At 40.5% G+C, this 13,645-nt stretch overlaps 1 protein-coding gene across 4 annotated transcripts in view; it reads left to right on the top strand.

Moving 5' to 3' along the window:
- Positions 1 to 13,645, top strand: part of ABCC1 (ATP binding cassette subfamily C member 1) — a 138,693-nt gene that overhangs the window by 45,756 nt on the left and 79,292 nt on the right. For 2 of the 4 annotated variants that reach the window (XM_027839204.1, XM_027839205.1), the window contains exons 4-5: positions 2,348 to 2,485; positions 3,675 to 3,712. In XM_027839204.1, coding sequence (XP_027695005.1) covers positions 2,348 to 2,485; positions 3,675 to 3,712 — 176 coding nt within the window. Of the gene's footprint in view, positions 1 to 2,347; positions 2,486 to 3,586; positions 3,713 to 13,645 lie in introns of all 4 variants that reach the window. The other 2 variants (XM_027839203.1, XM_027839206.1) reach the window with 1 other exon arrangement.

The following is a 13,645-nucleotide window of genomic DNA, read 5'->3' as shown; positions in this document are numbered from 1 at the left end:
GAATTGAGCAAATCTGCCAGATGTAGGATAATTTCATCTTTGCACACATCCCTCTGTGTGTGTATTAGAGTAGTGGGGAAGTCCTATTTCCAGTTCTGTAACCATTATGTTCTTCCTGGACTCAGAAAAACTTGATTAGATTTGTTCCAAAGGATAGTTAAGCATGTTTTCAGTGGCTGGTAGGAGTACCTTGCAGTTTTAGATTGGAATTAATGGAACAACAGAAATCTCTTCCCATCTCCTGGAAACTCTGCTTAGTATCTTGGAATTGTGGGGCTTTACCTAGCCTGCCCCATAGGAATCATTCTGCCATATGACAGTGACCACAAGCAACTCATGAACTGCCTCCAAACCATTTTTACTGAACCCACAGATGCTAGGCATCTAAATGGTTTGTGTTGGCACCTTCATTCCAGCTACCCTATTATTCTTCAGTATTTTCAGTATTTTCCAGCATTTTTTTGGGGGGGGGGCAGGCAGTGGAGTTAAGTGACTTGCCCACGGTCACACAGCTAATAGGTGTCAAGTGTCTGAGGCTGGATTTGAACTCAGTTCCTCCTGATTCCAGGGCCAGTGCTCTATCTACTGCGCTATCTAACTGCCCCTGCCCTATTATTCTTGATGCTAAACTTTGGGGTGGCCAGTTGGTTTTTGAACACGAGTATTTGAGTCCACCAGTTTGTTGGGTGACAAGTCATGATGTCAGGGGTGTCTCTTATTTTCAAGTCATACTATGCTGGTACCTTTGGATGCTGTATATATTCCCCCAGTAACAAATTTACAGCGTGTGAGTTTGTGGTATGTGGAGGGTTCTGTTTTGCACAAAAGACCTGTGACACTGGCATGGAATAGCACTCATAATAGCTGTAATAATAATAATAGCTAACATTTATATGGCACTTCAAGGTTGGCAAAACAGTTTACAAATACTACATCATTTGATCCTCATCCCAGAAGATAGGTGCTATTTATTATCTCTATCTTACAGATGAGGAAACTGAGACAAATAAAGGTTACTTGCTTAAGGTCACACAGCTAGTAAATGTCTGAGGCAGGATTCAAACTCGAGTCTTCTAGACTCCAGGTCCAATGCTCTATTTACTGAGCCATCTAGGTGCAGTTCTGTGTTTTCAGGCTAAAAGTTGCCCTTTTGAAAGGGGGAAATGACTTTGTAATAGAACAGCAATTCATTGTGGGTGCTGAGATGGCCTTTTCTCGGAGTCACAGAATTGTGGAACTGGAAGAGACTTTAGGAAATCATCTAATCTAATCCTTTTATTTTATAGAGAAGGAAGTGTACCTTGTAGTTAACAATTATGTAGCACTTTGGATTTGCAAAGCTTTTTATATACATTATCTCATTTGATTCCTATAATCTGGTTGCCTCTTAGGGTTATTGTGAAGATCAAATAAGACATGCACATTTGTATACATGCACAAATATGCACACACATAGAGCACTCTGCAAACTCAAGATCTTCTTATCATTATAACATTTATAATCTTATCATTATTTTAGGTCTTTTCATTATTGTTATTGTAATATCTTGATTTTGGCCATGGATTAGAATGGTACATATTTAGCTGAATGCCCTGTTGGATTCCCTAACATATCTTGATGATATTTTTCCTCTAACTCCTGGGAAATAGTTTGAAGGTTGTTAAAAAAAAAAATGCTTAACATAGAAAAGACTGAGCCTCAGTTCACTTCTTAAAAAATTACTGATAAATGTTGTCTTAACAAAACAAAGTGTAGTTCCCCAAAGGAATTAAGCAAAATGAGACTTAGCTTTTTCTCATCACTGTTCATCAACAGGTGTTTATTAAGCACTTAGTGTGTGGTGCTGGGGATACAAAGAAAAACTAAAAGTAGGAAGATGGATTTTGGTGTTGAAGGAACCACCATAAGACCAATGTCTCTGGATCTCCATTTAGATCAGAGTTTCTCAGACCAAAGTGCTATAGACTGACCAAGTATATAAATTCCCTGCTGCAAACCACTCATCTTTCTGTAGTCTCTGTTTGGTGGCTCTCAAGTAGGGGACCAAGTGCTGAGGAGGAGGAAGAGCCCAAATTCGAGGAGAAGGTAGAATCATTAAAAAAAAAGATCATTTTGTAGGTTTTTTTTTTTTAAGAAATACAGGTGTTCGGTGGTCATAGCTTTGTTTACTAGTAAAAATTTGTTGTCCATCAACAGTTGGGAAACATTGGTGACCAGGGGGAAACTTGTTTCGAATCTATTAGTCTGTTATGCAGCACTCAGACCCTTGTGGGGGCTCTGAGAACATTTGCCTGATAGTTTCCTCTCTCTCTCTATGTGTCTGTTTTGCATTCGTTTCTTTTCCAGTTGCTTGCTACCTTTTTAATTCAGTGCGAGAGAAGGAAAGGAGTCCAGTCCTCAGGGGTCATGCTCACTTTTTGGCTCCTTACCCTGCTGTGTGCTGTCATAGTCTTTCGATCCAAAATCCTGCATGCCTTAAGAGAGGTAAGTAGTCTCTGGGTCACCTCCTGTCCTTGAGTGTTGCTGTACCCATGAAAGGTGCCAGCCTTTCATGTTCTTGGTATTGCATGGCCTGTGGATCTGAATATTTTATAGAAGCATAGGGATACCACCCCTGACCCTCTGAAAATAAGGACCAGGTTGGGGGTAAGACTTCCATATGGTAGATAGTACTTTGTAGACCAACCAATTAACTGTAAATAATAAGACAGGTCACCATCCCATATCCTTTAGCATGAGAGCAAGTAGGGAGGCAGCCGTTTACCCTGGGTGATGAAAAGCTTGTCCCAGAATAACCTCTGTGTGGTAAATTCTTGTTCTGTCTCTGAGGTGAGATGTGTTTTTTTATTTCCAAGTATGTGCACTTTGAAAGTCCAAGAGTCTAAAAAAATAGTTGTTTAAAAATGCTTTAAGTGGAAAGGGCTAAGCCTCAGCTCATTTTTAAAAAAATTACCAATAAATTTTGTCTTAACAAGCATAGTCCTTCAAAAGAGTTAAGTCCATTTAGCTCTCTTTCTGTGACTTTTTTTGTAGTTTTGGGAGTTTGGGGAATGGACCTACCATTTCTTTCCTATTGTGGGAAATAAATTGTCTCCTATTGTACAGATTACAATCTTAGAGAATTATCTAGGACCCTGAGAAATTAAGAGACTTACCTAACGTAACATAGTATGGATTAGAAGTGGGACTTGAACACAAGTTTTCCTGGCTAGCTTTCTATCCATTACATCACACTGTGTTTCTACAAGGAGTTTTTCCTTATTCCTCAAATAGACCCACATTCCAGATCAGTATTTCTTTATAGTAGTTTCCAAACTTTAAATTTCTGTTTTTACCTGGCAGGTTCATTTTGTGCTAGTAACAGGAGTAGACATAGTAGAATATGCTATATGGAGTAGCTAAATGCAACTGAAATGATTTTATTTTCCCAAGCTGGACATTTTTTGATTGGGAGTGGTAAGGATCATAGTTGGTGGGTTCTAAGTCTCTCTTGTTGCCTAACATATCTCCCCTTCCCCTAATATCCCCGATGAGTAGAAGTTCTGAAAGTTGGGTGTTTCTTGCCTTTTCTTCTCTTGTGTTCAGGGTTATGAAATTGATATATTTCGTGATGCCACTTTCTACATTTACTTCATCCTGGTACTTATTCAGCTAATACTGTCCTGCTTTTCAGACCAGTCACCCCTCTTCTCAGAAACCATCAATGACCCTGTAAGTATGAAGAAAAAGGCCAGTGTGTGTGTATATGTGTGTAAGTATGGAGGAAAAGGAGTATGTGTGAGGGAGTATGGGTGCGATGGGTGGGGTATCACTCTTGTCTAGACCCTCACTCTTAGCCTGAGGGTGATCATGTCAGTATGGTCAGAATGTCATGATTTCTAAGACAATTGTATGGATTGGGGTAGGAGGGAGACAGCCCTCTGTCTTCTCTCCTGTGTGAGTACAAGGGGAAATGCATTCTCCTGTACTTGAAGCATTGTTTGTGACCAGTTTGTGAACTGAAGATTTTATAGTGGGAACAGTTTTCTGGCTGCTGAGATACACTTAGGCTTGGCCTGGGTTGACCTGGACCTGGGCCATTGGCTTTGTGTAGGATTGATCTTCAATGTGTGGCCAATTTAAATGGAAGGGAGAAATGTCCTCTGATGATGAGATTTTTTTTTTTTTAATTTAAAGACGTCTTTCAGCTAAGGTATCATGGGGGCAGGAGGGAGGAGGGACCTGGAAGTTCTTGTTTTCAAAACTCTTGCCTGGAGACCTGGCTCTGCTGAGGAAATGAGCCTTTAGGGAATTCAGTTAGTAGGGGTGTGTGTGTGTGTGTGTGTGTGTGTGTGTGTGTGTGTGTGTGTGAATGTGGATGTGTGTGTGTGTGTGTGTGTGTGGGGGGGGGGGTGGAAGAAAAAAGGCACCTGAAATTTCATACTCTGGGTGGATAGCTTTAGGATAAATTATTATCTCTACTGACTAATTCAGGAAAAGGAGAGAAATCAGGAAGAGGGGGTGGGATTTTCTGAGTGCTGAACCTATTGGGGATTAAGATAACAGAGTTTTCTTGTCCTTCTGGAATACCCTGACAGGATTGAGTAGTATTCATGCTGGGTTTTTTTTTTTTAATTTCTTTCTCTTCTCCCCTCCCTCCACTCCCCGTTGCCTCCATCAGGTTGATGCCATAAGCTTTTGTGATATTCTTGTGAAGGAATGAGGTTCTCATTGCCCAGCCCTGGCAGGCAGAGACTGGAATATTCCCACCTCTTCTCTGTTTTAGAGAGGCTTCTGGAAACTCTCAGCTGGACCATGGCAGTTAACCTTACTTCTGGGACGAATGGCAGGTTGCAGAGAAAGATGGATGGAGAATAGGGCTTGGGAGGGGAAAATTCCATTGTTTTTAGGAATGGAAGAAAACCCCTAAAACACCCTTCTCAGTGACAGCAACCTTTGCTGGTGCTAGAGTCTTGTCTCCACAGAGGATTTTGTTCAAGATAGTGTTGAAACTGGCCTTAGGCTACATCTAAAGGGCTTGACAGTTTTTGTAGAGCAGGTAGAAATTACTCTTGCTTGCTTTACTTGCTACACTGACATCAGCCAAGTTGGCAAATATTTGTGTAGGCTGGTAAATTTTTGGTATTTAACTACACAGCTGGCCAAGCATATGTTGTTTAGATTAACAAAATCTATTCAGTTGGCTAGCCTTTTTTTTTTCTTCCCTCTTTGGTTTTCCTCTTTTAAATAGTAGGTTTGGTTTTTTTTTTTGAATTTTTTTTTTTGGGTGAGGCAGTCGGGTTAAGTGACTTGCCCAGGGTCACACAGCTAGTACGTGTCAAGTGTTTGGTCTGAGGCCAGATTTGAACTCAGATCTTCCTGATTTCAGGGCTGGTGCTGTATCCACTGTGAATAGTAGTTTTCCTACTAGGACCATTTCAGTTGGTTTATTAAGTACCTGTTACATAGAAAGCGAGTCCACATAGCTCATCTGCCACTTATTAAAAGCATTGCCTGGTATTGTTAATTATCTTTTCATCTTAATTTGTCTCATTTCCCTCCCTAGGCTGTGAGCCCTATGAGGGCAGGAACTCGATACCTTTTAGTCCTCCACATGCCTTCTTTATTTATTATTATTGTTATTAGTAATAATAACAACAACAGTAGTTGACCTTTATATACTGCTTTCTGGTTTGTTAAGTGCTTTGTACATATTATCTTATTTGATCTTCACAACAATCCCACCAAGCAAGTACTACAGGTATTGTTATCTCTATTTTACAAATGGGGAAACAGGTTTATAGTGGTTAATTGACTTGTCCTTTTTTTATATAATTTGTAAGGATCAGAGGCAAGATTTGAACCCAGAGCTCTCCTGGCTCTTCCCATAATGTCACTCTGCTTCTCATAGTACCAAATAGGTATTCAGTAAATTCCCATTGATTATTATTAAAAGCTGTTGCTCAACATGAGTATGTACCCATGACTGATTTTTAGATCTCTCCATGTCCCGGATTCAGCCTCTCTTTTGGAAATTACAGAATTTTGTTTGTCTTGAAACAACATAGACACAAGATTTTTCAATATATATGTGGTTTGTAAACATGTTTATTTGTTCTCATACCTCCTAGGTGCAGATACTAGAGAGGGGAGCAGTGGCTAAGAGTTCATTTCTGGGTCCAGAACAAACATTTTGTAATGATTTAGTGAAGAGGGATCCTTCCCATTTTTGCTCTAATCCTCCCTTACAATATCAGGACTACTTGTGTAGGTTGAATATCTGGGCTACAGAGGAGACATTGTTGGGCTGTGAACAAGAATACTGGGTTCTAGGCCTGGCTGTTATATGTTATAATAAATAATGTAACCTTAGTAAAATGAAGGGATTGAACTAGACACTTTAAAAAAAATTCCTGCCTGTGTTCTCTGCGAGGTGCTGGGAAGTTTAAATAAGACATACACCCTACCCTCATGGAGCAAAGGGTTAAGACATCTTCTCAGATGTCCTCTCTGATTCAAGTCCTTTCCTATTCTAATCCATCCTTCATTCAGCTGCCAAAGTGATTTTGCTAAAGTCAAATATGACCATGTCAACCTCCTACTGACAAACTACAGTGATTGCCTGTTACCACCAGGATCAAATATAACATCTTCTTTTTGGCTTTTGAAGCTCTTTACAAACTGGTTCCGTTCTACCTTTCCAGTCTTCTTATACTTTACTTCCTTCTGAAAATTCTTTGATCTGGTATCATTGGCCTATTTGCTAGTCCATCTCCTGACTCTGCCTTTTCACTGGATGTCCCCCCCATCTGGAACGATCTCCCTCTTCACCTCTGCCTTGTGGAGGTTTCCCTGGCCTCCTTTAAGACAAAGCTTGAATCTCATCTTTGGCAAGAGACCTTTCCTAATCCCCACTAGCTACTAGTGCCTTACCTCTGAGATTACCTTCCATTACTGTAGGTAACTTAAATCTACCAATTTGTTTGCATGTGGTCTTCTCTATTAGTATGTGAGCTGCCTGAGAGCAGGAACAGCAGTTTTGTCTATCTTTGTATCCTTGGTGCAAAGCACAGTGCTTGATAAGGCCGGTAAGTGCTTAATAAATGCTTGTTCACTGACCGTTATCATAGATGTGTAATATTATATGATAAACACACTGGAAAATTGCAAACTAAGTGCTTTCTGAGGTCTTGAGTAGAGAAGTTATTTTCGATCAAGAATCACGGAATGATTCATAGAAAAGCAATAGAATTGTGCTTTTAAGAATGGGCAAGATTTGACAAATACATAGAAAATTACAGGTATAAGGAACAGCATAAAAAAAGACAACATGATATTATTTCTGGGGGAAGTGAATAGTCCTCTTTGGATGGAGTACAGTGTGTGGTGGAATAAAATGAAATTATAGTCTAGAATAAAAAAGACCAGTTGATTATGGAGAGCTTTGAACATAAGACAAAGGAGATTTGAATTTTATTATTCAGGCAGTAGGGAACCACTGAGATTTTTGAGCATAGGACTAATATCCAAGTATAAGGAAAGATCCTGGCTACAATATGAAGGATAATTTGAAGTGGAAGGAAGTAAAGGTAGGAAGACCTTTTCAGTGTTATTGTAATAATCTTGAAAGGGTATTAATGAGAGTTTATAGTAGGGTAGTGACTGAGGGAGTAAGAAGGAGGGGATAGGAATATTTGTAGAAGAAAAGTTGTGGAAGTAAAATCAATAGACCTTGATAACTGAACTCATTTGGGAGGCAAAGGTGAGGGAGGAATTAAAAGACTCAGATTTGGGAGACTGGATTAATAGTGGTACCACTGACAGAAATGGTTAATTCATCAGAATCCTCTTCCTAGCACGAGATCCAGAGAAGGTGATTTATCCTACTCTGTCCCTTTGATGAATCTCACACCTCATATGGTGAGAACGTTTTTTCTGGCATTATTTTTTTCAAGCCTCTTCTTCGGTCAGCTAAGAACTACTCTGTCCAATCTTTTTTGTCATTTGGGATCCTCTTGGATTAGGCCGATTCTGAGCACAGTCCAAACAGAAAGAAGGAACCCTAGATCCCTGGGAAGCTTTTATTTCTGTTGATAGCTTGTAGGCTTTCCAGTTCCCCGAGATTAAGAGGTTAGAGGAAAAAGGAAGAGATGTTTGCTGAATGTCTTTAATTGTATTTAACAGTGTTGGTCTGCTGAAAATGAGACGTGAGATTTTGTAATAAGGTTTCACTCAGATTATTCTTTGAGCTCATTTCACTTTGGGGTAAGAGGTAGGGATGAGGGAGTGTAGCAGCAGAAGGAACTGAATTTATTTTAAATTTAAAATCCAAAGTCTGTAAAGGGTGTTAAGATATTTTTTTTTTTGTATGAAGACTACCCATCTGTTGTATTTGTCTTTTTTTTTATGGCAATTTTTATTTTTTTTTTTGTTTTCAATATTTACTTCCACAAGATTTTGAGTTCTAAATTTTCACCCCGTCTCGCCCCTCCCCCCACCCCAAGATGGCATGCATTCTAAATACCCCTTCCCCTAGTCTGCCTTCCCTTCTATCTCCCCCCGCCTTATCCCCTTCCCCTTCAGTTTTCCTGTAGGGCAGGATGGATCTCTGTACCCCATTTCCTGTATTTCTTATTTCCCAGTTGCATGTGAAAACATTTTTTTTTAAACATGTGATTTTAAAACTTTGGGTTCCAAATTTTCTCCCTTCCTCCCTCCCCACCCACCCTCATTGATAAGGCAAGCAACTAAATATAGGTTATATATGTGCAGTTATGCAAAACACTTCCATAGTAGACATACTGTGAAAAACTGACTCTATTTCCCTTAATCCTCTCCCACCCCCCCATTTATTCTATTCTTACTTTTGACTCTGACCCTCCTCAGAAGTATTTGTTTCTGATTACCCCTTTTCCCAATCTGCCCTCCTCTCTATCATCCCCCCACTCCCTTGTTCCCCCCCCCATTTTCCTGTAGGGTAAGACAGATTTCCATACCCAATTGAGTGTGCATGTTATTCCCTCCTTAAGTCAAATTCTATGAGAATAAGATTCACTCATTCCCTCTCACTTTCCCCCCATTTCCCCTCCACTGTAAGAGCCTTTTCTTTTATGTTTATTTTTGTGAGATAATTTACCCTGTTCTACCTTTCCCTTTCTCCTTCTCCTGGTATAATCCTCTCTCACCCCTTAATTTTATTCTCCAGGTATGACCCCTTCATTTTCAGCTCACCCTGTACCCTCTATTTATCTATCTATAGCTATATATATGTACATATAATTTTTTCCCCTGCAGCTATCCTAATACTGACAAAGGTCTCAAGAGTTACAAATATCATCTTTTTGTGCAGGAATGTAAACAATTCAACCATAATAAGTCTCTTATGATTTTCTCTTTCCTGTTTACCTCTTCATGTTCCACTTGAGTCTTGTATTTGAAAATCAAATTTTCTATTCAGCTCTGGTCTTTTCATCAAGAATGCTTGAAAGTCCTCTATTTCACTTGACCATTTTTTCCCCTGCAGGATTATACTCAGTTTTGCTGGGTAGGTGATTCTTGGTTGTAATCCTATCTCCTTTGCCCTCCAGAATATTATATTCCATGCCCTGCGGTCCCTTAATGTAGAAGCAGCTAAATCTTGTGTTATCCTGATTGTGTTTCCACAATACTTGAATTGTTTCTTTCTGGCTGCTTGTAATATTTTCTCCTTGACCTGGGAACTCTGGAATTTGGCTACAATATTCCTAGGAGTTTTCCTTTGGGGATCTCTTTTAGGCGGTGATCGGTGGATTCTTTCCATTTCTGTTTTGCCCTCTGGTTCTAAAATATCAGGGCAGTTTTCCTTGATAATTTCTTGAAAGATGATGTCTAGGCTCTTTTTTTGATAATGGCTTTCAGATAGTCCAATAATTTTTAAATTCTCTCTCCTGGATCTATTTTCCAGGTCAGTTATTTTTCCAATGAGATATTTCACATTGTTTTCTAATTTTTCATTCTTTTGGACTTGTTTTACAATGTCTTGATTTCTTGTAAAGTCACTAGCTTCCAATTTCTCTATTCTAATTTTTAAGGAAGTATTTTCTTCAGTAATCTTTTGGACTTCCTTTTCCATTTGGCCAATTTTGTTTTTTAGGGCATTCTTCTCCTCATTGGCTTTTTGAACCTCTTTTGCCATTTGGGTTAGGCTGTTTTTTAAGGTGTTATTTTCTTCAATATTTTTTTGGGTCTCCTTTAGCAAGCTATTGAGTTGTTTTTCATGATTTTCTTGCAAAACTCTCAGTTTTTCCTCTACTTCTCTTACTTGCTTCTCAAAACCCCTTTTGAGCTCTTCCAAGGCCTGGGACTGATTAATATTCTTCTTGGAGGCTTTGGATTTAAGAACTTTGGCTTTGTTGTCTTCTTCTGGTTGTATGTTTTGATCTTCTTTGTCACCAAAGTAAGATAATATAGTCTGACTCTTTTTGTGCTGCTTACTCACGATCCTGGCCGATTACTTGAGTTTTAAACTCTTTGTTAAGGTAAAAGTCTGTTTCCAATGTGGAGAATGTACCGTCCCAAGCTTCGAGGGTTTGTCCAGCTGTTTTCAGAGATACTTCTAGGGACCTGAAAATTTTCAGTTCTTCCAAGGTGGTATGATAAGGGGCGAGATGTTTCCTCTCCACAGCCACAACAAGCTCTACCGTGCCAGCACTCCTCCTTGCCCCAGGACTGCCCCTCAGAACTGTGACCCAGATCCAAGCACCAGTAAAGCAAGAGATTCCTGCCTCAGCACTGGCAAAGAGATCCCTGCAATCCCGCTCTGATCAGCCACTCAATTCCCTTTCAGTCTGTGGGCAGGAAGCTCAGGAAACAGCCGCGGCTCCGCGGGTGGCTGAGACCTAGCTCCTTCTCTCACCACAGTCACAGACTTTTCCCACTGACCTTCTAAGTTGTCTTTGGCGTTCAGGGGTTGAGAAGTCTGCAAACTGCCACAGCTGCCCGTGATTCAGTCCTCTGAGGCCTGCTCCAGGGTTGCTGTGGCCTGCGCACCCACACCACACTGTGCTCCTCTCCCAGCCCGGCGCGATATACCTTTCCGATCAACCATCCAGGCTGTCTTTGGCTGGAAACTCGTTTCACTCTGTCTTTTTGTGGGTTCTGCTGCTTTAGAATTTGTTTAGATCCATTTTTTACAGGTATTTGGAGGGGTTTGGGGGAGAGCTCAAACAAGTCACTGCTTTCCCTCTGCCATCTTGGCTCTGCCCCCCCCATTGTATTTGTCTTGCCATGCATATTTGACCAGCAGATGTTGTACTGATCTGAGGCCATCTGACCATAGCCATCTTGGATTTTTTTGCAGTGATGTTGAGTTTCTCTTGAGAATTGGCTTGCTTTGATCCACAGTACCTAGCACAGTGCCTGGCATACAGCAGGAGTTTAATCAATGCTTGTCTGTTGATTGATAGGTTGGTTCCCAGTAAACAAGGTATATCACCATGGCCATGCTACTTTGCTTTCCTAAAATTAAATTTCAAACAGCCCCCTTAGCCCTTATCTAGCAAAATAATAGTTAGCCTAAAGAGCCACAAATGGTGCCAGGTCTAGAGAGAGAGGGGGAATTGTTCATGGGCTCACAGATATATGGTTAGAAAGAACCTCAGATTGATTAAATGACTTGCCTAAAGTCATCTGGTTAGCTAGTAAGTATAAGTACTTAGATCTGATCCAAGTCTTTTACCTCTTGGTTTACTAGTCTTTCCCCAGCACCATGCTTATGGGATCTTGGGCAAGTCAGTTAACTTTGTCTGACCTTAGTTTCCCCATCTGTAAAGTGAGGGATTAGACCAGAAGATGGTCTCTAAGGTTCTTTCCCTTTACAGCTTTAACATTCTGTGATGCCATATAATTAGAAACCCTTTGATTCTAATATAATTGGCCTCTTAGAGCCAGTTTAATGTACCTGATTTTGAAGCCAGGAAGGCCCGAGTTCAAGTGTTGCATCTGACACATACTCATAGTGTGACCCTGGATAAGACCCTTAATCTCTCAGCGCTCTAGTCAACTCTCTAAGACTATGATTTGCAGGAAAGGTCTCAACATGTTGGCAGAGGATGCTTCCTCCTTCCAGGAGTTCCCTATAACAATGGAATCACAGCTCCAATCATTATCCCTGTGCTCTGTGGTTGATCTTGGAGATTAAAAGGCCTGTAACACCAGTATTGTAGAGGATTCCCATTTCATCTGATGGGCTAAGAGTGTTGGAAAGCGGTCACCAAAAGGGTAGGCAGAGAGGATTGATTCAGTTCATTGAGGTCCTATAGAGGAACAGATAAAGAATGTGATCTTTCCTGACACACTCTGAGTCATCACTGAAACAGTGAGTTTAGCCAGTGTGGATGATTTGACATAAAAAGTGCTACTTCTCATTTCTCTATGAATTGGTGCTTTTCTTTATTCACTGGGCATTAAAGATGGAGCCCAGCAGGACCCACTCTTCTGAGGGGGAAAAAAACCCACCGAAAAAAAAAAAAGGGAACATGTTGTGATGTCTGGTGGTTTGGCTGTGTAGATAGCTTGACTCTCCCTGATCCCCTCCCACTTCCCTTCTAAGAGAGGAATCCAGAAAGCCTTAAGCATGCTGTTGTCTCAGGGCTTCTTACACTCAGCACATTCTCCTGTGAGGCTGATTTAATGCTTTGTCACAGGCTTAGCGGCTGTCCTTGGGAGAGAGTGCCTCAGAGAGCTCTTGAGTCATAGTGGTCTTAATCTAGGATGTCCAGCATTCTCATCTGTAACAGTTTGACGTTGTCTCTCTCCTCCCAGGGCACTTTGCTGCTGCCCTGGAAATCGACTAAAGGTTTCTTGGGCCCAGTATGACAGCTGGCTAAAGACTGAACAGACTTTTCTCTCAACCTCCCTCTCTCTCTTCTGCCCCACTCCCCCTAACCTCTCTCCCTGTGTTTATCTGCCTTACCTTGCTCTCAGGGTATCTTGGTAGTGTCTGTCAAAGCTTGCAGCTGTGGGCATAGGCCTGTGGAGTGCATTTATTTGGAAGAATGGAAGAGGTAGAGTCCAAACAGATTTATTTAGACAAGTCCTGTAAAATCTTGTTAATTTGGGGTAGGACTTCTGCCCTAAATTGGTGAAGTATCCAAACTGTAGAGTGTTCTAGACATAAAAATGGCTTCTTTATTGCTATTATAACTGACATTTATATAATGCCATTTGCATTGTAATGATATTTACAAAGCACTCTCTTTCCATGTATTAGCCTATTTGAGCCTCAGAACAACCATATGAGGTAGTGCTATAGTATTATTCCCATTTTACAGATGAGGAAACTGAGACTCATAGTGGTTTAGTCAATCAGCAGGCATTTATTAATTCCCTTCTTTGTTTTAGATACTGAGAATATTAAGAAAAAAAAATGAAATAGTCCCTGTCCTTTGGGAGAGAGAACAAGTATGTTTTTAACCATATACAAAATTAATGTGATTTTAGGGGGAAGACATTAGCAGCCATTGGGGTGGAGGGGGTGGTGAACTCAGGAAATACCTCATGTAGAAGATGGTTCCTGAGCTGAGCTTTAAAGGAAACCAGAGCTCTAAGAAATGGAGGTCAGGAAGAAATGTTTTCTAGGAGTGGTCAAGCAGTTTGCCCATGGTCCGACAAGACACAGATGGAGTT

The sequence above is a fragment of the Vombatus ursinus genome, unplaced genomic scaffold (genome assembly GCF_900497805.2).
Source record: "Vombatus ursinus unplaced genomic scaffold, bare-nosed wombat genome assembly UNPS02014832.1, whole genome shotgun sequence".
NCBI classification, from domain to species: Eukaryota; Metazoa; Chordata; class Mammalia; order Diprotodontia; family Vombatidae; genus Vombatus; species Vombatus ursinus.
The sequence above is the reverse complement of the archived record's forward strand: the minus strand, read 5'-3'. Positions and strand labels throughout refer to the sequence as shown.